The 25,177-nt window shown below is 38.2% G+C and overlaps 1 protein-coding gene and 1 long non-coding RNA gene across 41 annotated transcripts in view; one reads left to right on the forward strand and one right to left on the reverse strand.

Moving 5' to 3' along the window:
* Positions 1-25,177, reverse strand: part of CEP170 (centrosomal protein 170) — a 73,918-nt gene that overhangs the window by 39,658 nt on the left and 9,083 nt on the right. For 20 of the 40 annotated variants that reach the window (XM_083496760.1, XM_083496751.1, XM_083496739.1 and 17 more), the window contains exons 2-8: positions 19,528-19,672; positions 15,946-16,035; positions 15,188-15,269; positions 14,025-14,080; positions 12,138-12,300; positions 10,807-10,941; positions 2,101-2,571 (exon numbers count right to left, since the gene is read on the reverse strand). In XM_083496760.1, coding sequence (XP_083352886.1) covers positions 2,101-2,571; positions 10,807-10,941; positions 12,138-12,300; positions 14,025-14,080; positions 15,188-15,269; positions 15,946-16,035; positions 19,528-19,632 — 1,102 coding nt within the window. In that variant the 5' untranslated portion in view covers positions 19,633-19,672. Of the gene's footprint in view, positions 1-2,100; positions 2,572-10,806; positions 10,942-12,137; positions 12,301-14,024; positions 14,084-15,187; positions 15,270-15,945; positions 16,036-19,527; positions 19,673-25,177 lie in introns of all 40 variants that reach the window. The other 20 variants (XM_083496747.1, XM_083496764.1, XM_083496762.1 and 17 more) reach the window with 3 other exon arrangements.
* Positions 8,851-10,798, forward strand: LOC310704061. Its single transcript, XR_014524541.1, has 3 exons — positions 8,851-8,952; positions 9,332-9,717; positions 10,712-10,798. It is a non-coding gene; the product is annotated as an uncharacterized lncRNA (long non-coding RNA).

The raw sequence follows: 25,177 nt of genomic DNA on the forward strand, positions 1-25,177 counted from the left end.
AACTGTATTAGTACCTAGCTACAAATAACTCATGAGCCAGAAAACCTTTGCTTCTAAACATATTCCATGAAGGGTAGAAAGTAAAACAGGAGGTAACAACTGTACAGTTTCCACTATCAGTGGAAAGCTTTTGGCAAAAGCTTCGGTTTGGAACATTAGAGTTGTTTTCCCAGAATAATTTTCCAGTTAGTTATCAGTGTGGTTTCCAGAATACAATTCTTTATTAGCAGCAATAAACAGTTATGGTTTTTCCCCATATAACGAACGGAGACGGAGCAAAATAGGGCAGCTTTAGACTTTTAAAAGAACCCTTTTATGACTGCAGCTCTGTACCCACTTATCTGGGAGTAAGTCCCTTTCAACTCAATGGGGCTTAATTCTAAGGAACCATATTTAGGATTGTGAGATGCCTAGAGAAAAAGTTCTAGGTGAACACTGAATATTTGAAAGTAAAGGAAGTTTGAATGTATATAAAATCAAACATTGTAAGAAAATATATATTTAAAGAGATTAACACGGTCTTACTATAGTTATACAAACAACAGAATGTCTCAAGGTATGTCCACATAATTTCTGATCTGCGCAGTCCTGCACCAGTTCCCGTCCCTGCTGGGCTACCTCAGCACTCCTAAGGCATACTTGGGATTTGGCTATTGCACAGCCTTCATTCATAACCATTCCTAGCCAGAAAACACAAGCCCTTTGTAGCCTGCTTTTGACCTAGAACTGTTGTGCCAGGTTTGATCTGCTGCAAGCAGTTGTTACACAGCCTTTTGTCCATGCAATTAGTTATCTGGAAGCTCATGCTAGAGATGGTCGAAAATGGCTGTGGACTGCACTGCTAATCTTCAGTATAGTTAACTGGTGCAATACATTAATGAGTATAGCAGTTACAAACTGAGAAAATCAAAAAGCCCAGAATTGTAGTTAGATACAAAGATGCTCAATTTACAAAGTATGATAAGAAGGTAGTCCATCTTCAGAACATTGCGATCTTCCTGGGATATGGGCTCTTCAACCTGCTGTTCTAAATTTATATTTAGTAGTAGAATAAATGCTGATTATGGAAATTGCACTAAAATTGGCTTGAGAATTCATTAAAACATGCTAATGGTATCTTATGCAAATTTTGCTCCTAAAGAGCAACCTTTTAATGCATAATATGCAGAATTACTTACAGGATACCATTTAAAGTTTTGAGTTAATTAGTTACAGTTCTGGAAGAATTTTCAAATAAGAGTTCTACCTTATATGAATTAGTTACAGCATTCTATTTTACACTGAGTGTGCCAGAGTAAGTTCCTTAACAGAATAAAAACATGTTTCAGCTGAAATAAGTTAAAATACTTATTTTTGAGTGAGTATACTATGTATTACCATTACCATTGCCTGATCATAAGATCAGACAAACCATCCTGAGAGATTTGTATGAAGTATAATAATATAACTGCCAGTCAGCAGGAAGATGTGGGTGAGCAATAAAGTGAAATAATGTTTTAAAAATATGAGTTGTAAAGGACTTTGCTTTAGTAAGGGTAATCTGAAAGGCAAACCAAAGGAAAGTTTTTCAGTCAAACTTAAATCACTGAGCTGATAAAAAGGAATCAGAAAATTAGAAAACAATTTAAACCTGTTAAAATTATTAAGTTGAAGTCTATGACCTATATTCACCAACTTTATAAAGCTTGATGAAATGTTCATCTCCATTTTTCTTATGTCTACCCCAAACCCATTTTAAGCAGCTTGATTCCCCCCCTTCAACCATTCACCACTTATTGAACATTAAACTTTATTGAAAAGTGATGCTTGAACATGGATGCAATTTTAATCTTTTTTGAATACAATATTAGCAAGTTTGCTTTGGTATTTGTGTTTCGTAAATGTACCAATGCTATAACATCACAAGCTCTGAATAAAAAGGTACAATTTGTGGGGGGGATGTCCTGGCAGAATTGGTTGTCACTTGATGCTTTGTCTAAAACATTCTGGTCTGTAAGAATTCTAACAGAGTGTAGTAAATGTGTACAGTTCCAGTTAGCATACTTACGGCTGAATATTCAAGACAAAGGAAATAAATACAGCTGAAATTATTTGTTTTACCTTTCAGTCTCTTCAAGTAGACTGGAACATCACTCTTAATACTTTTTGAATCTTCCTCTGTTGATTCCCAGATCATTGTTGGGGGATTGTTTTGTGCTAACCAGTTCGCCACTTTGCTCTCCGGTGCCATCATCACAGTTTGAAGCCCAGGAAGATCCTGGGCACCAGAAGGAGAAGGCTTCTTAGATTTGTGGCGCTGATCTGGAGTGAATTTTGTAACATGATCTTTGATGGTTACTTTTCCTGGGGTGCTGTCATCAAATTCAATAGTAAATGAAGCATGCCCTGCCCCTGCTATGTGTGTGTCTTTTGTTGGGATCTCATGAATAGTACCCTCAGGTATTTGGGAATGTTGATGGAATTCCTTTGTAGGGATTTCAAAATAACTTGGCTCCCTACAGAAAGGATAATTTTCTTCTTCGCTTGCAGCTGCAGATTGCTCCTCAGCTTGCTTGCCATCTGTGCTGCATCCTATTAAGAAAAACAAAGAAATTGAAATTCTCCAATATTGCAAAAGCCGAGGCTTCAAGGAATTTCAGAGTTCACATAAAAGCCAGGAGACAATTCTTGGGAAGGACATAAGAAGAGCCCTGCCAGATCTGATCAAAGGACTATTTAGTCCATCATCCTGTCTCCCAGTTGCCTGTGGGAAGCCCACGAGCAATGCAGAAAGACTGAAAAATATCGCTCCAGAATTGCAAGTCTTCTCTGTTGATAGTTCCATATTGAAGACAGGCATGAAAGTACGCACATCTAACCGAAAGAAAGCTCACTAAGAATGCCAAAGAAACAAGTTCATGGGTATCAAAAGATTACACAATTGAATAGAGCCATGGGAGGGGTATCTTTGTCTTCTTCATCTGCATGAAGTCCTGAAGAGTAAATATGAACTTGGCTTTAATTCAGATTTGAATATATCCCTGCCAATGGAAGCAAATAAGCTAGATTGCAGCGACTCAAGACACTTCTGAAAATCCAATGCCGAAAAGTACAGTGCAGGAAAGGAAGATAAAATTAAAATAGAATGTAACGTCTATAAGCAGTAAGAAACATGCAGAAGTTTGTAAATATCTTGCTTTTTGATGGATAAAGAAGCAGGAGAAGAGAGGAACAATGTACATTCTGAATAAATGCTAAATCCAAGCTTTTGTGGAGCTGCTAGTAAAACATTATGCATTCAGCACAATAAGCTTGCTTGCCAAGTATTAGAGATTTGAATGCACCACAAGCAACTGCTGCTGAAGTGAATACTGGTAAGTCGATTCCAATGGCTGAATGGAGCAATATCATTTATTTTTCAAGATGCACATAAAGTAACAAAACAGATAACTTTAAAACACTAACACATTTTAAAGAAATCTACTAACATATTTACTCTGTGGATGAAAATGGTACAATGTCATGCAAAATGCATTTTAAAATGGGCAGCACAGCAAACAGAATATTCACAATGATTTTCAGGAGTCATGTCATTTAATTTTACTATTGTTTCTTTAGAAAGAAGAAGCTAAAAAGCTGGGGCTGTGTTTCATGTTAAAGTGTTAATGAATTCCAGCGCAACATACAGCTGAAGACATTGGGGAATGAATGTCATTGGCAAGGCATCAGAGAACTGGTACACAGTATCCTGTGATCTTCAGCCTCAACAGAAAAGCAGCCGATGAGGTTCACTTTGTTTTACCACAGTGTTAAAATATAAAATGCCTGTCCAAATTTAAAAGATTATTCCAATTAAGATTCGCAGTTTTATGCAGTATCTCCCGTCAAGACTAAATAAGAACTAGGAAAATTGCTCCGGAATGCACATTTTTGCTCCACTTTCTGTGCGAAAAGATAGGTTTTTAAATTACTTTTAAACTGTCTATCTTTTCTACGGTAATTACCTTGGTAGAAACTGGTAAAGAGATTTCCTCCACCTCCCTTGCAATTAAAATCTATAATACGTCCACTTAATTAAGCAACAAAAATTGCTCACACAAGAACGCATACATTGGCCCAGATCAAAAAGTGCTCATGTGCAACTTCTCATGCTGCTAGGTGCTTCCCTCCTGCTTCAGCCCACATTTCCATATCCCATATTATTCTGGAGGGTACTATAACCTTCAGGAGCAGCTTTACAGGGGACTCAGGTGGAGAATGGGGTTGGAATCCCCTGTTGAACAAGTGACATTCTGCTTTTGTATCTTTGGCGTGAGGCCACTCTATAAAATGTCTTAGATTTTTTTACAGATAGGTAGCCGTGTTGGTCTGCCATAGTCAAAATAAAAAAAATTCCTTCCAGTAGCACCTTAAAGACCAACTAAGTTAGTTCTTGGTATGAGCTTTCGTGTGCATGCACACTTCTTCAGATACACCTGTATCTGAAGAATCTGAAGAATCTGAAGAAATGTGCATGCACATGAAAGCTCATACCAAGAACTAACTTAGTTGGTCTTTAAGGTGCTACTGGAAGGAATTTTTTTATTTAGATTTTTTTAGTTATAGCACAAGAGACAAAAGCTACCAGTATACTAACCAGTGGGTTAAAAAGTCAACTTCCTCCAATTAGGTTTTTGGCCCCTGAATTGATGTTGCTGTTGCTTTGGGGAACTGTGCTAAATCACTTCTTAAGAGGGAAGTTGTTAATAGATTTTAAATAGCCTTACCTTTTCTAGTAGGCACTGTAGTATGCAAAGAGTTAACAGTTCAAAAATGAGTTCTCTGCCAGGATACTGTGTACTACAATAGTGATGGGAAACAAGACAGGCAAGTTGCTTAACTACCATGCAATGCAGAACTGGATGTACATGAAATGAATGGTATCTATACAAGAATGACAAAATGTGAGCATCTACGAATTCGAAATCAGGAAAGTAGCCGAGGCTTCTGGAGATGAAAAACAGCAAGGTTTTGCTTTCAACGGAAAACAGCACAGTGAAGGAAGCAAGAAATGCTCAGGGCAGAAAGCTGGTAGGGAACAGGAGGATAATAAGAGCAGGTGTTAACAGCAAAGCCAGGAGCTAAGAGCGAAGCTGGGTAAAGTAGTAAGGGGTGGCCTGCAGGGAAGTCCATGGAAGGAAGAACAAAGACAGAACAAGTCTGTTTTGATATGTGATGCTTTCGGAGAAGCAGTTAGGATGGATTCTGGATTGAAAAAAGTAAAAGTGCTTGTTTATATGGAGGAGACGGATTCTGTAGGAGTGGGAGCTAATAGACCAGAAGTGCAATGATACTTATCATCTCAACTGTTCTAGGAAGAATTCAACAGTGGGAGATTGAAATATTAGCACTGTGCTTTATCAAATACACTCTGTTACAATATATTGCTTGGCAGCCAAGTTATTTCCAACTCTGCTATCTTCTTGTAAATTCTTCACTATCAAACAGGCAGCTCAGTGCTCCCAATATTGGGGTGTGTTCATAGTTAAAACCTGTTAAAAGTTTAAAGAATTACAGTGCAATTTACTGTTCGACATGTACAGTTTCATAGAATCTGACAATCATTAAGAATGCAAGTAACAGATGCAAAGAAAGCTGTAGTCAAGAACCAAGAAAATCAAATCAAAGAGATCTAACTGGAAATAAATGATAAAAAGTTTGCAACCAGCAAATATTCACTAACAAAGCTAATCTGTAACGTTCTTTTTGGGTGGGGCCGGTTATAAAGGCATCATGACTTAGCAGTTCAATAATTGTTTCAAGGGTATTTCTTCCCTGTAACAGATTTTTAACTAGTCAGAATGTATAAATGGAGATTTGTTTCAGAGCTCTCTGGATAACCATGAGAAACGAGAAATATATACCAGTAAACGGCACAGACATATAAGCATAATTAATTAAACATGTTTTGCTGTTGGTTTTTGTTTTGTTTTGTTTTATTAACCACCAGTACTTCAAAAGTACCCCTAAAGTGTGTTTGCAACTCCCCATACCCAAGTCAATTAGAAAATGTGTTTTGATAGAAAGTTAATAGCATAAGTGAACCTACAATAAAAAGTTGCTATGTAGACTGCTCTCATTCAGGATTCCTGCCAACCAGCCATGCTCTCTCCTATGATATTACATGTGTTCCTCATTTCCCCGATAATCAGTCAGCATTTGACGCACAATAAGCATATTCAATCCACTGTATGCAATTTTTCTCCAAAAGCAGCGTTGTGGTTTTAGATGAGCATTTTTATACATCTGCAGATCCTTGGATTGCACTGAGCTGATACCACTTCTTTGTGTATTGATGGTGCCATTTTGGCTACCTAAGGAATGGCACAATTATATATGATGAAATTTTACAAATGTGTGCTGGGGGTGCGTTGTCACTGTTCCTCAAACATTTAAAGTGATGATATAAAGCTAGCAAATCTACTCAGTTAAAACATCATTAATCTATAAGGTAGTACAGTGGTACCTCTGGTTACGAACTTAATTCGTTCCAGAGGTCCGTTCTTAAGCTGAAACCGTGCTTATCCTGAGGTGCGCTTTTGCTAATGGAGTTTCCCGCTGCGCACATGCCTCTGGCATGTGATTTCTGTTCGCATCCTGGGGCAAAGTTTGCAACCAGGAGCAGCTACTTCGAGGTTAGTGGAGCTTGTAACCTGAAGCATTCATATGTCTCCAAATGCAACTCTCCAAATAAGGTAGGTACAATTAAAAATGGATTGCTCAGTAGATTGATTTTGTTTCAAAACCACAGTCTAGTCAGCCATATTTAGAACTGGAAAAGACTTTTCCTTTGAATTAATACCCTAGATTGCATGCAATGGTCATTTCATGGACAGCATGGAGGACTGCAGTAGGATCAGCATAAATGGGGTGCCACAGCTTGCACCAATGAAAGCACTTTTCATTAAGACAAAGCTACCATTGGATACAACCCACTGAATTTTCTCGTGTTGCTTATCATGCAGTGTCTGTTTTTCCCCTGCAAGAAAATCCAGTTACTATTATTCAATATTTATCCCAGTCTGAAACTAATATCAATCTGAAAAATGTGCTGTAGGCTTTGGAAGGAGAATCCATTCCAAGAAGTGACTAATGCAACAGATAACTTATATACCTCTTTCATATTCAGGACCATAAATCATATCAATATTCTTTTCTCATAGAAGGGAAGGCTTGAATCAGCATAATCCGTTATAAACTTAAGTTTTTGGAATCAACAATAGACTTCAGCACTCTTGGGAGCTCAGATCAGAGCACACCATATTGATGTTTATAGAGTACTATATTTAACTGTCAAAGATAATTGAAAGCTTATTGCCTTGAAATAAAGTATGTTACTAAAAAGCTAGAAACATTCAGCACACTGAGGTAGGCATTTATTTTTTGTAAGGATTTATTACAGTAAGATATAAAAAGTAACGTGACAAATAAGAGTAGTAGGTAGTTTAAAATAGTACATTGTATGTGTATCTGCACCATCCTAAATCATGTTTTCTGGATCCATAGTAGAGAAAATAGATCAACATTACCAAATATACCAAAAGTAAAGTCTATAACACCTGATCTGAGCCCACTGAGGTTTGCTTGCTGGAACATTTTCCATTACAGGTTTCTACTAAGGCTGAAAAACAGTAATACCAAAATAATCTTATTAACTTAAGTCTATAAAGGCTAATTGTATCTAGTTGGCTTAGCAGAAACTAATCTCCTATATCAAGCTCCTCATTAAACCATGCCCCATCTGCTATATTATATACGTTCTCTTCAAAATAATACCATTTTTCAGAAGTGCAAAGTGGTGAAGCAGTTTTGGTAAATTGAGTATGCCAGTTCAGGCTTGTTTTAAGTTACTTACAAAAATTATTAACAAACAACCAAGCCCTTAACTAGCTGCTATGAAGTAGACCAAAATCTCACACTGAATGCCATTAAATCTATGCCCAAGAGAATATATTTTTTTATCATATTTACATAGCAAACTGCATGCAAACTCCAATGTAACATTTATGTTTCATGAAGAAATGACAATGAAGGACCGATTACATGTGAAAAACATAACAGTGGAATAAAAATGAAAGTTGATTCTGTACATATATTTGCATATAGATTTTGGCTCATTCCTGCTCATGGAACTTTCATCCAAAATGCAAGATAATTTTTCTTACTATTTTTTTACATGGAGGAAAAAGACTATGATTGATTGACCGGGGTGACATGCACAGCCTCAACTGTCAACAAAAGCTAGTGCTCGTGTTGATGTCTTAAGCTTGTTATGGAATGAAAAGGAAAGCTACTGATGTGATTGCTCCTGAGTGCCTCTCCAATCTGTAGAAACTTGGTACTCAGATGAGCTTCATCCCATGTAATGGGTTGGACAATGGTTGGAGCACAGGTGGCACAAGTCCCAGAGTGAATGGAACCAAACACTGATTGGTGATAACTGCACCTACCATGTGGCAGTGGCAGGAGCAGAGAATGTGCATTGCTCTGCCACCACTGCATTCTTGGTAAATCACCAGGCAGAGCTGTTTCAGTGGATAAATGGGCTTATTAGGTCCAGCCCAGTAATGAAAACATTGTATGGGGGCTCCAGCCCAATGACAGCATGCAAGTAACCTATATTTCTCTATGTTCTTTCTTCACATCAGGTGTAATCTTGTAAACTTCTATCATGTTGCCCCTTACTTGCCCTTTTTCTAAACTAAAAAGCTAAGTAGTCTATGTAGGGAAGTTGCTCCAGCCCACTGATTTGCAGCATTTGCAGCTCTACCATATTTTAGATGGATAGATACACTTTTTAATTTTTGAGATGTGGCAACTAAAACTGTGAGTTTAAGTGGAGTTGCTAACTTTTGTTTTTACTGAACTAACAGATAATTACAGCTTGTCAGATAGCCCTTGCTAAAGCCTAAACTAGACATTATGGAGAGATGTGTAAAGGTAAAGGTAAAGGTACCCCTGCCCGTACGGGCCAGTCGTGACCGACTCTAGGGTTGCACGCTCATCTCACTCAAGAGGCCGGGAGCTGGCGCCGTCCGAAGACACCTCCGGGTCACGTGGCCAGCGTGACAAAGCTGCAACTGGTGAGCCAGCACCAGTGCCGCACATGGAAATGCCGTTTACCTTCCCGCTATAAAGCGGTACCTATTTATCTACTTGCACTTAGGGGTGCTTTTGAACTGCTAGGTGGGCAGGAGCTGGGACCGAATGACGGGAGCTCACCCCGCCACGGGGATTTGAACCGCCGACCTTACGATCAGCAAGTCCTAGGCACTGAGATTTTACCCACAGCGCCACCCGCGTCCCTCTGGAGAGATGTATAAGCACCACTAATATGCATTTCGCAGATAACTTGTAGAAACATAATTATATCATTATTTCCCTATCCCACTTGCAAGGGGTAACCAATGAAACAGAGCAGTGGGCAAGGGTATGCTAATATGGTACATGTTAACTGTGGAAACATGCACCCACATGTATCCCCATAAGCTTGGGCTATGTCAGGGATGGGGAACACATGGCCCTCCAGATGAAATTGGACTCAACTCTAACTGCCCCAGCTGATATGGCCAAGAGTCCAGGATGAGCCCTGTAGTCCAATAACACTGAGGTGTGGGGAGTGTGGGTGGCATAGGCTCCCACTGCTAGGGCTTTGCAGTACAATCCTGAATTTTTCTACTCAACAGGACTTACTTCTAGGTAAGTGACTATACAATTACAGCCTCCCTAATTCACCAGAAAAGAACTCTATACCTATTTTTTAATAGTACAGGTATTTGAAATACTTAACATTATAAAAAATTTTTACAGTAACATGCTATAGAAACTGTAGACAGAAGCCATGCACAGCCAAAATCCGAAATAAAACTATTTTCAGAAAAACTGCTTTGTTTTCCCAAATATGTAACAAGAGACATGTCTTTCCAATGCATACATTTTATTCACATACACTTTTCATTGCATAGATTTAGTAGTCTATATCCATATCCATTTTCATTACTTAAATATCTACTACCAAGTGGCTAATATTCTAAAATCAACTGGTTTGTAAAAAATGTTTGGATCACATCAAAAGTATACAAATAGAATTCAATTGAGCACTCTCTCAATTCACTGGAGTATCTGAAAGGTACAAAAGCCAGTGGCTCAATTCCATCTTTGGCACATTAGTGCATGACAATATCATTCCTAGAGGAAACATTTCATATCTTTTAAGTTTTGTACAACACAAAAAATACACTGAATCAGAAAGGCTCTTGGGAACAGACAAAACTTGTTTTCACTGAGAAACTGGCTTTATAGTTCCTAGTCCCCAATAATACACTTTTAGGTTGCAATCTTATACACATTTTCCTAGGAGTAAGTCAGTGGGACTTACTTCTGAGCTGACATGCATTGTTAATTTCCCCTAGATAAGTGTATGGCTGTCATTAACTCCTATGGAGGGGAAAAAACAAAACTATGACACTTGATATGACTGGCACATTGTGACCGAAACCTGTCAACCGGCCATTACCACTGACTGATCCAACCTCCACTGAAATATGTCACTTTGTACACAGACACAGGGCCCCACAGTTTAGTGATATTTTCTTCTCCCTCCCACACCAGAATGGCAAGTATTTAGTTAGTTTACATGAATTTTATGCTTGAATTTACTGTAGACATTGTTCTTTTACCATTATTTTCTTAGACATGTGGACTGACTTAGAATATATAACAGGCCTACCAGATGTGAAATGGAGGTGAGGAAAAGCTACAAATGGATCTGTTTATAAATAACCTTACCTAAAACTCCAGTTTCTTGTATTTTCTCTTCAGGTTTACTATCAGGTTTGTAACCATTATGTTCTTCAGCTTCATCCTCACCCCACCATGATGGTTGCCCATATAATGGTGTGCCCCGAGGCATGGCAGAAAGATCTATATAAACAAACAAAATAGATTATTCATTTGGAGCAGCAAGAGTGACACTATGAAAAAATGGTAAAGAATAGAATATGGATTGTGGCTATTGTTGCATTTACACTGCTTCCAAAACCAGGATGCAGTGTACACGGGAGTGTGTAAAGAGCCTAAGCTATCTACATTCTGGATAAAATGTGCTAACATATTGCTTGCCTAGCTGCTCACGCACATTTAACTGAGCTGTGCTCGTTTCCTTGAGGGGCAGGTGGAGCTCATCAACCTGGAATCCTTCTAGGAGAAGGAAAATTCTGATCCTAAACCTCCACTTCCTTGTGGGATATTTTGTGGGATTATCTTAGGGAGTAAAACCTACACAAATCTGGAGTGGAGTCCGGTTGGATTGTGCCTTGTACGCCTGTTTCCGACAAGTCCTGCAGCCAATTGGTGCCAAACATATTGCTCTGCTTTCCTTTGGGCCACAACAGTGAGGCTGAGAGGGAGGTCTTCTTGTCTGGCCAGCCCAGGACCTCCATACATACTGTCTAGGCTTGTGACCTGGGGAGGATACTTTGGTGCTGCTATTGCAGTGGTTTGACTTAATCCTTAGATGAACACTCCATTTTGTCTCCAGACAGATGGATGCTAACAAGGAAGGCCCCTTTGCTTCACAGTGAATAATTATTTCCCACTTTCCTTCTTTTAATTTTTTTTAATGTCTCCAAATATGCTAGTTTGGCAAAGAAATGCTTGTTTTAATAAAAGTAATAAATCAATCACTGGACTTCAAAGCTGCTGCTGCAACAAAATTTCATTCACTTTAAAATGAAAACACATACAATGTAATGTGTCAGCAAAGCCAAGCTGATTTAAGAAATACAAGGGATCTGAGAGTTAATTGTAGCTTTTTGTTTCTATTTACACCGTAACAGTCAGAAAAGCACACTGTTAAGAGGCAAGTGATACAGAATGAGGAGTTCTTTCCTATTAGGCCACTACACAGAATGGAAATTTCTTTGCAGAACTATAACAATTAGGTACTATAACTAAGTAAGAAACAAACCTGGCAATTTTTACAATGACATATGAGGCAATTAATGGCCCAACTCTTCTGTACCTTACCTAAATCAAAACATCTTACATCTTACAGTGGCTTCTCAAAAGTTAATATATTTTAATAGCTAGAACTGACAGTACAAATTCATTTCTCTCACCTGTCACTTTCTCTTCAGATTTCAGTGTGTCTATAACTTTGTGGTGCACTTCAGCAATAGTGTCTTGTACCTTTGGCTGTGTAGCTTTGGCACTGGTTAGCTTTGATCCTTCTGCCTCCGAGGATTTTTGGGATAGCTGCAGTTGACTTGTAAACTTCTCATGCTATATATTAGATAATTCCCCATCAAGCAAAGCAACAGAACATTAAGTATTCAACATTAAGTTTTAATAAACTACTATAAAATGAATCAATCAAGGTATTCAATATAAGCCATATTCAAAGCAGACCCACTCAAATCAACAAACTTAAGTTATCTAAGTCCATTGTTTGTACTGGATCAACTTAAGTTGGGTATCACCCAATACATTGATTCTAAACCAACTGGTTGCATTTGCAGATAATACTAAGAAACAGTTTGTGTTTCCCAGCTGTGATCTGTCTGAATATATGAACCTGGCCCAGGAAATTAACCATGGTTTATTTACAGAAAACATACCATGGTTTGCTGTTGACTTATGAACTGCAGCTCACTTTAACTATGGTTTGTTGTTAAGTCAGAATCCAGGATCCTGACGTAATACTTGTTTGTGTTGACACCCCAGCCACTTGCTTGACAAGCAACTAGAAAAGAAGGCATGAGGCAAGGGTAGCTAGAAAATGAAATTGTTCCCAGGGCTAAGAAACTGTGATTGGTGCATTTCTACAAGTAGCATTCCCTCCTTTCCTGCTTGACAACAGACTCCTTTGCCTGCTCACCTTCTCTCTGACAAGCCCTTCTTTTCAAACCAACTTCCCTAGCTTTGCTACTGCTTTACAAAAAAAAAAAAAAAAAAAAAAAAATACACTTAAAGGGACCTCCAAATTACTGACATTTATCCAGAACTTTATGGTGAAAACACAATTCATCTTAGGAGGTTAACATAGTTGTTACACTTATGCAGGGAAACGGAAATAACATTGAAAAGGAAACCGAAAAAAACTACTATATTCTATTTCACACTTTAGGGTCTCCCCACACATACACACACGTTGTTGGGAATTTTTTACTTCTGGCTGCAATGTAACCCCAAACATTTCCAGCTCTATTTAACACAATAGGCAAAACAGCAGTTACTTTGGGGGCTGGTTGGGTGAAGTGATAATGACTCATTTTTGCTTGCTAGGAAATGATCAGGGAACAATTTGGTAAAAAGCCTCCCTACTATGGACTGGAGGTGCTGGTTGCTCATGTGGAGTAGATGTAGGGATAAGTTCCTTCAGGGCATGAAAAAGCGCCTACAGGGAGGCACTAGTTCATTCAAACTGCAAGGATAGCAGCAGCAATCAAACAGCAGTCATACAAGCTCCCCAAATGCTTGCATGGGGGCTGCTGCTTAGTGAGAATCAGGCTTCAGGAGTGCAGCAGTCTAACCCGAGAAACAATAAATACGGGCTATATATTTTTACCTTAAGCACTTATTTATTATTTATATTTTTATTAATTTTTATTGAGTGTTTTCAACATAAGATACAATAAAAACCAAGCTAAAAAAAAGAGAGGTAAGAAATAAACCAAAAGAAAAATAAAGGAAGGAAGAAGAAAGAAAAACTAAATCTGCATGTAATACCAAGCCCTCTATCACAATTATATATTGATTCTTATTCCACACACAGAAGAGTGAGCTCTCCCCACTCTCACCTGGGAGCTTCCCCCACTTCCCTCAACCTCACACCCTGAGGAAACATATCTGGTCTGCCTCTCATGGAGGTCCTTTTCTCTTCTGTCCACCACCTTCCTGTGTGTATCTTCATTTATGCCAACTATAAATCTTCAGAGAACCAAACATACATATAGATAGAATGAACAGAGAGCTATCAAGAGTTAAAAGTGACAGAAAACGCATACCTTAAGGGCTTCTTCAGGAACTCTCATCTCTCCTCTGACTACAGTAAAAAGATTAGTATGTACAATGCGATAAGGAAATTTAGTGATATTTGTCCATTAGAAACGTCAAATTTTATGATAAGTATAAGGTTTTGGGGAGCAAAATATTGCTTGCAACCTCCAAGTTTGAGAATGACATTGTTCCTATTTATGAATTAAGGGGACTGCAATGATAAATATTTTATTATATTGTTCTTCATTAATTTATGCTAGCAAATTTATTTAATGTGAATGTTTAGCATAAGCAAAATAATTCCAGTTACTGTCAACCAATGAATATGTATGCCCATAACAGCAAAACATAAGAGCATTTTAGGTACAGTGGTACCTCGGGTTACAGATGCTTCAGGTTACAGACACTTCAGGTTACAGACTCCACTAACCCAGAAATAGTACCTTGGGTTAAGAACTTTGCTTCGGGATAAGAACAGAAATCGTGCTCTGGCAGTGCGGTGGCAGCAGGAGGCCACATTAGTTAAAGTGGTGCTTCAGGTTAAGAATAGTTCCAGGTTAAGAACGGACCTCCGGAACGAATTAAGTACTTAACCTGAAGTACCATTGTATTTGCCTAATTTTGACATCAAACCAAACCTTAACTTGATTTGAAACATTAAACAGGTAAAGTTGAGAGTTGCCTGTTTGCTCCCCACCCCTGGTCCCCTCAATATGAAGCTTCATAAATTTAGTCCCTTCTTTATTGTACAGCAACTGTAAGGTAGAGGAGAGGGGGAAGTTCTGTTGCATGAGCAGAACCATAGTGTTGGCTACAACCTCGCGAATCTGTACAACTATGTGGAAAACTCTTCAAGTATACCTGGCTTCTGTCAGTAAAGCCTTAACATATTGCTACACTAACAACCATGACAATTCATTTTTAGTTATCTCAACATTTCAGAGATAAGATTTTTAATCCATTTCTTTCTGCCAGTTGGTTTGTGAATTCCAAAATGCACCTCTACTCTCTTATTATTGTTAGTCAGTATTTACATTTACACCCCACTCTTTTACAAGTACCCAGAACAGCTTACCCCCCAAATTAAATAGAATTGTTAATATATAAATTCAGGAACAAGAACTTTTTTTAAAGCCAAACATAGCACTAAACTCCTTATCTTAAAAAAGGATATCATATCCAAATCTCAATTTATCATCAAGTTTTAGAGTGATGTATGTCTGTTCTGGAATTCGAACATCATTCACAAATGTCTGGTGGAAAAAGAAGAAACATATTAACATATTATACCTTCTACCACTAATGAACTTCTAAATGTGAATCTATTTCTTCTTGTAAAGTTGTGGTACCACATGTCACTATTCAATTGCTGAAAATGTTATAGAATCAACCTTACTTGCCCAATAAAAAATTCAGAAAGGATATGTGAATATATAGAGAACTGGCTTTATTTAATGCCAACATGCCCTGGGCCTATCATGAATTACTTACAATGAATCTGCTAATGAAATATGCTATAAACTTGCTGTGTTAACACAAGCTGTTCCCACAATAGCAAGATACCTTTCTCAAAAGATACATGACATTTATGATTTTGGATCTAGGGTAGAACCCCATGGACTGGATGCTTCTGTGAGTGGAATGTGGGTGAGGGTTGTTTTTTTTTTTTTGGTGTGTTTTTTGCTGATTCCTGCCTCCATGTGGACGTCAAAGATCTGCTTAAACTTTAAGCCCCGCCTTTCTAAAACTACAGGGTGCTTCACACACAATTTGTAATATACCATAAGGGTATAGTGTTTAAAGTAATGATTCTTCATTTCTGTCAACTTAAGTCTCCATAACAAAGTAATCACAAATATTTGTTCAGCGCTCTCTAAATTGTTAAAGCTGAACTACATCCTGAAAACAGAACCGTCACGTTTATCTTACCCCATTCAGACTGCCTAAATCCTTCACCAAGTGTTCATCAGTAGAGGCATCATAGTTGACTACAGCATGTTGCTTGTCCACGCTACGTGACTGAAATATTTAGAAGATAATATAACATTGTAATTTGTATTAATATAAATATGCATTAAAGTAAGGAATTAATAAATCCTAGTTGTTTCAAAGGACACCATGAAGGTACTAGGAAAAAGTTATGAGACTAATGTTGTGAAGGGCTTTTAAGGTTAGAGAAGGGAAATTTAACCTGATACAGGGGCTAAAAATAAAAGCCAATGGAATTGTTCAAAAACAGCTGACAGTGACAATTACTAGAAAAGCTGTTTATTTTAAAGGCTGACATTTGCATAATCTGCAGAGAGGTAGTGTGACTATCAGGAAGCTCAGCAAAACAGTGAAAATGGTCAGATCTGGAGGGAATACTTCTATAGCTAGCTGTTCTTTTAAAATAGAAAACTCAGTAGAAAATAGGAAATATTTGTTGTTTAATAACCTTGAATAGTAATGGAAACAGGTTTGTGGGCAATAAATTATCTAACAGAAAATCAAAAATACTCTCTAAATAGTGTTCTCATCAGTATAGCATGTGGTGAAAAGGGTAATGTGAACTTGCTTCCTCTACTCTCCCCGCTATGCAGATGAACTGAACATACTAAATTTTATTTTTTTAAAAAAATCAATAACTAAACCAGAATTTTTCCCTGCTGGTGTTAATTTGGAGTACCATATTGGAACAAATTTGGAGACCTTGTCCAACATCCTTAACAGCAGTCTAACCTCCAAATTTTGAAGAGTCCCATAACCTGAGATATGAACAAGCCTTTATCACATGTGCACAGCCCCTTTGTTTCTCTGCTCTTATGAGCCATGATTAACCAGGAAGCATATGATTAATTACAGCTTATCTCATCAAATTGTAAAACTTTGGTTACTAGCTTCAGACCAAGGCAGGATATTAAATACTCCCAATTTCCCAAATTGGATGAAAAACGGAAAGTGAAGACTTCCTTGTTTGCTCATGCTACAAAGGGGAAAAACAAGGTGCACATGGAAAATGTTTGTTCATATCTTGGTTTATTAACCTCATCTTATCTGAACCAGTTCTGTGTCAAATTACTTGTATGAAAACATCAGGTAATGCTCAAAAAAGTAAAGGCTAAGAAGCTTGTTCATATTTCAGTGTATTAAACTGATCGTCTGAACCTGGCTGAGATTCCAACACAGAGAGTAGTACACGGCTACTGTCTGAGAAACAAACTTTGAATCTTCAATACCCTCAACAGAGATCTATCAGTCATGACTAAATTGCTTAGCACTAAGTGGCTGACTATCAGGGACGCAGGTGGCGCTGTGGGTTAAACCACAGAGCCTAGGACTTGCCAATCAGAAGGTCAGCAGTTTGAATCCCCGCAACGGGGTGAGCTCCTGTTGCTCAGTCCCTGCTCCTGCCAACCTAGCAGTTCGAAAGCACGTCAAAGTGCAAGTAGATACATAGGTACCGCTCCAGCAGGAAGGTAAACGGCGTTTCCGTGCGCTGCTCTGGTTCGCCAGAAGTGGCTTAGTCATGGTGGCCACATGACCCGGAAGCTGTACACCGGCTCCCTCGGCCAATAAAGCGAGATGAGCGCCGCAACCCCAGAGTCGGTCACGACTGGACCTAATGGTCAGGGGTCCCTTTACCTTTACCTAAGTGGCTGACTAGAGCACCATCCCTCTGATCGGGATATAGCTGTGTACCTCTATGAAGTGTATATGAAGTTCTATCAGTCATTCAATAATTTAGAGAAAGTAGAAAACGGGATTCTTACTTTACAATTCTAAGACTGTAAGTGCCTACCTGAAAAGATGTGTTTAACTGGCAACAGCACAAATCTGCTTGAGTCAAATCTAGCCACCTATAGATCACACAGATTGATTGCTGCAAGTTACTCAGACTATACTGCGCTACACTGATGGTGGCTTTATGTGCTCACTGAGTGCAGTACTACTAAACTTCCCAGTAGCCTACACAGCTGCCTAGCCTAATTTCAACATTCCAACAGAGACTGGTCACTTAAGATTTTTACAGTTATTTATCCATATTAATAATTTATATTTCTTTGTTGAAGACACTCAGATGTAGGTAAATGCTTGCTATGGAACACTGCTTTTGATGCCTTACTTAGATGGTGATTCATAATTATAAAAGCTACAAAGATGCTTTTAGTACAGAGGTGATTTTAATACAGAGTATGTTCTACTTTAAACATTTAAGTGGTAGCCAACTTTACTTCACAAAACATGTGAACTAAGATGTAAAAAGATTCAGTTTTGAACTACCATGAGCTTAGATCTTCTTGCAAAGCTTCGGGACGAAAAGTTATTCCAATAATCCAATCAAACATTATAGCACTACTATAGCAGTACTAATTTGTTTTGAAATTTGGAACAAACAGATCTGCAGCAGTGTGTACTGGATATACAGTGGTACCTCGAGTTACAAATGCCTCAGGTTACAAACGATTCAGGTTACAAACTCCACTAACCTGGAAGAGTTACCTCGAGTTGAGAACTTTGCCCCAGGATGAGAATGGAAATCGTGTGCCAGTGACACAGCGGCAGCAAGAGGCCACATTAGCGAAAGCATGCCTCTAGTTAAGAACAGTTTCAGGTTAAGACCTCTGGAACAAATTAAGTTTGTAACTGGAGGTAGCACTGTGTAACAAAGAGCACTGCTGCATTTTAAAGACAAACAGATGTGTAGCCTACAGTCTCTAGTTCAGGCATAGGCAAACCCGGCCCTCCAGATGTTTGGGGACTACAACTCCCATCATCCCTAGCTAACAGGACCAGTGGTCAGGGATGATGGGAGTTGTAGTCCCAAAACTTCTGGAGGGCCGAGTTTGTCTATGCCTGCTCTAGTTCAAAGGCTTTGAAAAGGGTTATGTTCGACAAATGCTTAAGATTCAATATATCTGCTGGTCTCCAAACTGCTACAAAATTAATATATGTACTGTTCTGGAACTTGCTACTGTGTTAACAAAATTACTTTTTAGAACAAAGTGTTTCATTATTTTTAAAAGTGTTTTCAGATTTCAATTTTTTCTATTTCAGGACTTGAGGAAATTAAAAAAATGGGAAAAGGGATTAATCCTGATTTTTTCTAGACCTTCACATTTCTATAAGCCTCAAACTTTAATCAGGAATTAATTCACAACTATAATGTAACCCAAATATTCTCATATTGCTACCCAATTTCCTGCTTGTCTGAAGGCCAACTGTAGACAAAAAGAGAGGTTATGTTCTCACTTCATGATCAGAATGGTCCATAGGTCTATATGTTTATAACTCAGCCACATGTCAGACTCATGCCGTGTGCACAGGTTCACTAACCAAAGCAAATTAATACTATGCAATCACTATAATCCTGCTCCACAGTATGGAAGAAAGATTAATTTATTAGAGGTTAAAGACTGGAACAGCAAAACACTTAACATTTCAAAATATAATCCTCAAAAAGAAATATGTATCAAGGGTATAAAATCCCAACTTCCAGCATTTCACAGTTGGGAGAACTGACACAATTACCTGCAACATCAGCTCACAGTCATCTCTTCCCACAAAAATCATCTCTCGTGGCAGCCTATGACGGGTGCCTCCACTGCTCACCAAAAACCAAGATGTTAAGCTCATTTTCTGCTTAGCTGATAAATCCTCACAAGGCTACGTCATCCTGCAATAAGAAACAGATAAAGAGAGAAATATTTTATAGCTATTTTTATCTTCAGTTTTTGTTCCTAATAGGATTTCTATATCTTCCAACACAGAGAAGCTGGACAACACAACTAACACATGAGTTTCAGATTTATATCAGCTATAAGGATAGCTTCACAAACTGCCTTTGCATACACAGATGCAAGGAAATAAACATGCACATCATCATGTGTGAAGGACACCCATCTATTTTTCCACGTATCACACATTGGGAGTCTGCTGCTATCAATCACAGCTGCCCAACACATGTACATAAATACGGTACATGAAAAATGTACACATTTCCCCCCCACACTATTGCATTGTGAATAGAGATGGGAAGGCCTGGAAAAGAACCCAGAAAATTTGGGGGGAGGAGACCGGGACCAGTCCTCCCCCCCCCTTTCTTCTCAAAGGCTTTGGAAAAAACCTGAAAGAAACCTGCCCCCCCATTTTTCTGTCGTCCCCCCCAGGCCTTCCCATCTCTAAGTGTGAACATCATAGCTAGATCATAGCTTAAATTTCTTATTGTTGTGTGGGTGTAGGTGGCATGCATAGACATGAGACAGTTTCTCCTTATAGATTTTTTTAATTTATAGCGATGAATGAAAGAAGTTCACAAGGCTGTAAAAAAATTGATCATCGGTTTTCAGTAAGCAGAGGATGTTTTAACAACATATGGCAAAATTTATTTCAAGTAATGATTTCTGCTTCAAGACTTCTCATGCTCTTGAGGATACAATTAAAATGCTACCACTCACACACGAGAGAGGTATCAGTACACTTGGGATAGTCCCAAGGTTTGCCAAAACTCCAAAAATCTTTAGGGGGAAAACCCAAGGAAGAAAACCCAAAAATTGTTGTTGTTTAATTGTTTAGTCGTGTCCGACTCTTCGTGACCCCATGGACCAGAGCACGCCAGGCACTCCTGTCTTCAACCCAAAAATAGCTCTGTACAAACTCAATGTCATAGAATGCTTACTGTCAAGAGAAGATTTTGGAATGCTGCCTTACTTGAGAAATTGACTAACAATGTTGTGACTACAAAAGGCAAAGCCAAACCAGAAAAAGATTATGGCACCCCTTTATTTTGTACACTTATGAGTTCTGGTAGGGGAAATGGAAGAAAGTGGCTAGAGAGGGAGGGAAGACACATCTATATTTCAAGAGTTTAGAACTGCTTTTAAAATTTTCAATGAAGTTTGTTTAAAAAAGAGAGAGTGAAGACTGATCTCTCTCATTATCAAGGTAAGTCATTTACAGATTGATGCAGAGACGGAAGGGAGTGCTGCCACAGACATCAATGAGAAAATTCAATGTTTTTATATAGGTAGGATTGGGTACAAGTACATCTACCCCACAGTATCCACCAAAATCATATACAAATCATTAAAATAGGCCCATGAGAACCAATCAGGCTCAGTCAGCATGCAATGCTGAGTTTTGGATGGGGTAGGGAGGAAAGTTAGTATAGTAGGGATGAAATGGAATGAAATGACATTAACCCTGAACAGAAGTGTGCCACATGCTACACTGTTGCTACAGGGGCCCACGTGTTTTATTACCACCTAGCCTGACTTTGGGACAGCTCAAAATCTTGCTCACTACTGTATGGCATTTTGGTTGACCTAATAAAGGTACTCTCCTACTGTGGATTTTGAAACAAATATTGTGCTGTGACTTAAAATAGAGCAGAATCTAAAAGATCCGGAAGAACACAAGCAAACAAGCAGACTATACTTTTAGCGATTGACAAGATCGCAAAAATACTGATAAAAATACAACTAGGAGTGAAACATATTAAATTTAAAAATGTAAATCCTAATAACATTATACATTGAGATTGAACAGGAAAATTTTTAAAAATAAATAAACAAACAGAAACAAGTAGGTCAGGACTGATTAATCAGAGCACTGAAGCAACTGTTGATGAACAGAATAAATTAAAATACTTGAGAAGGGTTTGTATATTTTTTGTTTCTGGCAGTCATAGTAACTTTAGGTAGCACTTGCAGAGATAAAAGGCTGACAGCAGACTTTAACTTTACTGCTACACCTAGCAATAAGCGAACTGGCAGAATAGTGACAGATTTGCAACCCAGATACATATTTTAAACGTCTTCTTAGAACTCCTATCAACCTACTGTATAAAAGCTGGTTGAATGAGAAACCAAGAACACAATCCTGTGCATATTTACGATTAAGTAGGTCACAGTGGTACTTGTGGTCCAATCCACACCTGTTCAGTAAGATTGAACCATAGAACAGGTGGGGAATCTCAGGATCTGGGGCTGAATGTGGCTGTCTATCAGGCACTTGAACCTTCCCCAGACCACACCTATGTTCCCTTAGGACACACTCCTCCCAGGTACTATGCCTTGTATTTTGCCTGGCTGGAATGTGTCCTGAAACTGTGCTCATTCTTCTAGCACATGCTTCTAGCACACATGGATGGGCATGTGTGTGTGCACTATGTGGGGATAGGTGCAGGAGTGCTGGATTGGCTCCACTACCATGCATATACTGCACCAACCTCCTCACCCAACAGCAACCCCACTGTTGGCAAGCCAGGTTTGTTATATATAAAACCCTGTGACTGAAATGTAGTCTACTGTACAAAGGTAGGTGTCATATCCATTGTTCTGCCCACTTTTTTGTCCTTGGGCTGAAAAGGTTTCCCCAGTTCTGTCAAGTAGGTTTTAATGGAAGAGTCGAGTCCAATACCAATTATCAAGTGTAAACATGCATTGCAAGGAAAATACTAGATGGACCACTGTTGTCACTCTACAGAAAATTGAAAATTTCTAAAAGAGCTGTATTTGGTTCCCTGATAGAAACAGTAACATAAAAATGCAGGTGACATCACACTGAATTTAAATACCTAACATCAATGCATGCACACTTTTAATGGAATGTACTAACCTAATAAGAAAGTGTTATATTTTGGCATGTACTGCAGTTTTCATTTGAAGGGAGTTGCACTGTTTTTACAGCTTTGGGAATTACATTCTTTAGCTGCTTTGTACATAAATTATTCTATTCAAAAGTGTGTCAAACAGATGATGCAACAGCTGCAAAGCTACCAATATAATCCACATAATTCAGAACTTTAACTCCATATTCTGTGGGTGTAACCCAGTCTGGAAAGAACAGTTTCTCTGCCTGCCAATATTTGAGCTAAAATATTATCAATGAAATTATTAAAATATGAAAACACTGCCACAGAATATGCCCTTGGTTGTGGTTGGGGGTTAGAAACAGCAATTACCCCACTCCCAACACAAATACACATGATCAAAAGTCCACAAGCCTTGAAGACAGATGACTTAGTGTCAAGCAGCTGCTCCTATTCCTTTGGAGCATTTGGTCCAGCAGAAGCAACATTTAGGTCCCTCACCAAAGATCAAGTTCTACCTAGCCTTGAAACATGTGAAATAGGCTAAGCTAAATGTCACCTAATCAACTTTATGGCTATATGAAAATTTGAATCTCGGTCTCCATAATCCTAGTCCAGCACTCTATGCATTATAGGCAATGGCCCAAGTCACTGATGATTGCTTATGCTCTTGTCTGGAGATACCTACAATTATAATCAGGAGAGTACCTTTGCTCATGACTGAGCAAAGCTAGAAAGCAAGCTGTCTTCACTCCTGCCCTAGGTAACAAATGGCAGAAGACAGCTTGTCTCTAGCCCTACAGCAGTCAGGGGCAAACATAAATGCATGGCGATATCTAAATAAAAATAGGTAAACTGTTACCTACAGAGTATTCAGGGTAGATTTGACTGCTTCTAATAATGACCCATAAACTGACTACCCTTCAGTTTGACTGGTGTGCAGCCCTTACTGGTATGACTAGCTTCAACAAAACTTACACAATTGCAAATCTGTTCCAATTTAAATCACATGCCAGTACAACTATCTAGAAAGGCAGGAGTGAGGGAGAAACATGTTTATGAGTTTTTATTATATTAGGCAATATTTAGCTGATGCAAGTACTGAGTAAGAATGCATATTTCTTTTACGAAGTAGCTGAGAAAAAGACTCTTCTCAAGGCAAATTTTAACACTAGCCCATTTCTTGAATTGTAACGCACACCGAGAGCATATGAGAACACACCCAACATCTGTTTTGAAGTATCTGGTTTTTTTCAATTATAGTTGACATCTCCTTTTGTTTACTGCTCTCATGACAAAGACTTCATCATTAGCCAATTATTTAAATGTATCCCATTTCATCTCTTAAGACCAACTCAAAGCCTACTGCATTCTCAGCTCTGCCTAAATTATTTAAGACCTGATTTTTTAAAAGCCTTAATTGGTAGATCTGCATCTTGAGATAAATGAAAGTGAACATACAAGGAAGAGGCACCTAAGACTTAGACCTGATACATGCAATACACACTATTTGGGATTTAGGGACCAAGAGGCCAAGGGATTGCAGCTAATCTCACTACCCAACCTAGTCAGCTAGTTGCTAATTCATGCACTGCCTTAATTCAGTTCTGTGGTATGCATGTGTGTTACTATTACCAAAACAAGTATACATAGAAAGGGGGAGATAAAAATGGTAAGGATACATGATCTTGCAAACTCATTATAACTGCCTAAATTCATCATGCTTCTCTCTCAGGCCTTGATGTCAATTTTTTGAAATAAAGATCATGCTCAATTTGAAAACTAATTTTAGTTCATGGATAATCTCTGATCACTTCTTCAAAGCAGAATTTGGGACTTGCACAAGCAGATAGGAAACTTAAAACAATACTGTTCATAACTATGTAAATTCTAGTTATGCAACACAGATTTGTTACTTATTATTAGCTTGTTTGCCAAATAATTTATATCTATCTAAATAAAAAAGTATCAATATTAATCACCAACAAAATCTCACATACCCTGTTAGTTTGCCATTGCGAATATTTTTCACCTTGTAGGTTGATATGAACCCACAGTATATACAACTTTCCCTGATTTACCTTACCTGAAAAACTATCTCAATAATACTGAAAACACCTTAGAATGGATATCACTTTCATCAGTAATACATCTGTATTTCCCTGCTCAAGTTCGTAAGGTCAAGATTATGTCTTTAATTCTTTTCATCCACTTATATGCTACTGCATCTAAAGGTAATCAGATTACTGCATGCACGTTGTGCCATGCAATGGCATAATAAGCTTTCCTCCAATAGCCCAAGGTACATTTCCACCTGATCTCTCATTGACAGGACTAGATTATGTTTCTTCTATAAAATTAAACAAATATACAGGGATTTTCATAACTTTATTTCTTTCGCACCAAATGCATGTACCCACTAATATTCCTCAGTAATATAGGAAAGTGTTTTTGAATTTATTTTGAGGTTCTTTTGTTTCATTTTCCTTCCAGTTTGTGTGATATACATTGGCCTCAATCCACCTGACACAGATTTATTTGTTGTTTTTAATTCCCGCACCAAGTACCCTGGACAGTATGGACTAAATC

Source organism: Podarcis liolepis, assembly GCF_965112155.1.
Source record: "Podarcis liolepis genome assembly, chromosome: 3".
In the NCBI taxonomy this organism is placed as follows: Eukaryota; Metazoa; Chordata; class Lepidosauria; order Squamata; family Lacertidae; genus Podarcis; species Podarcis liolepis.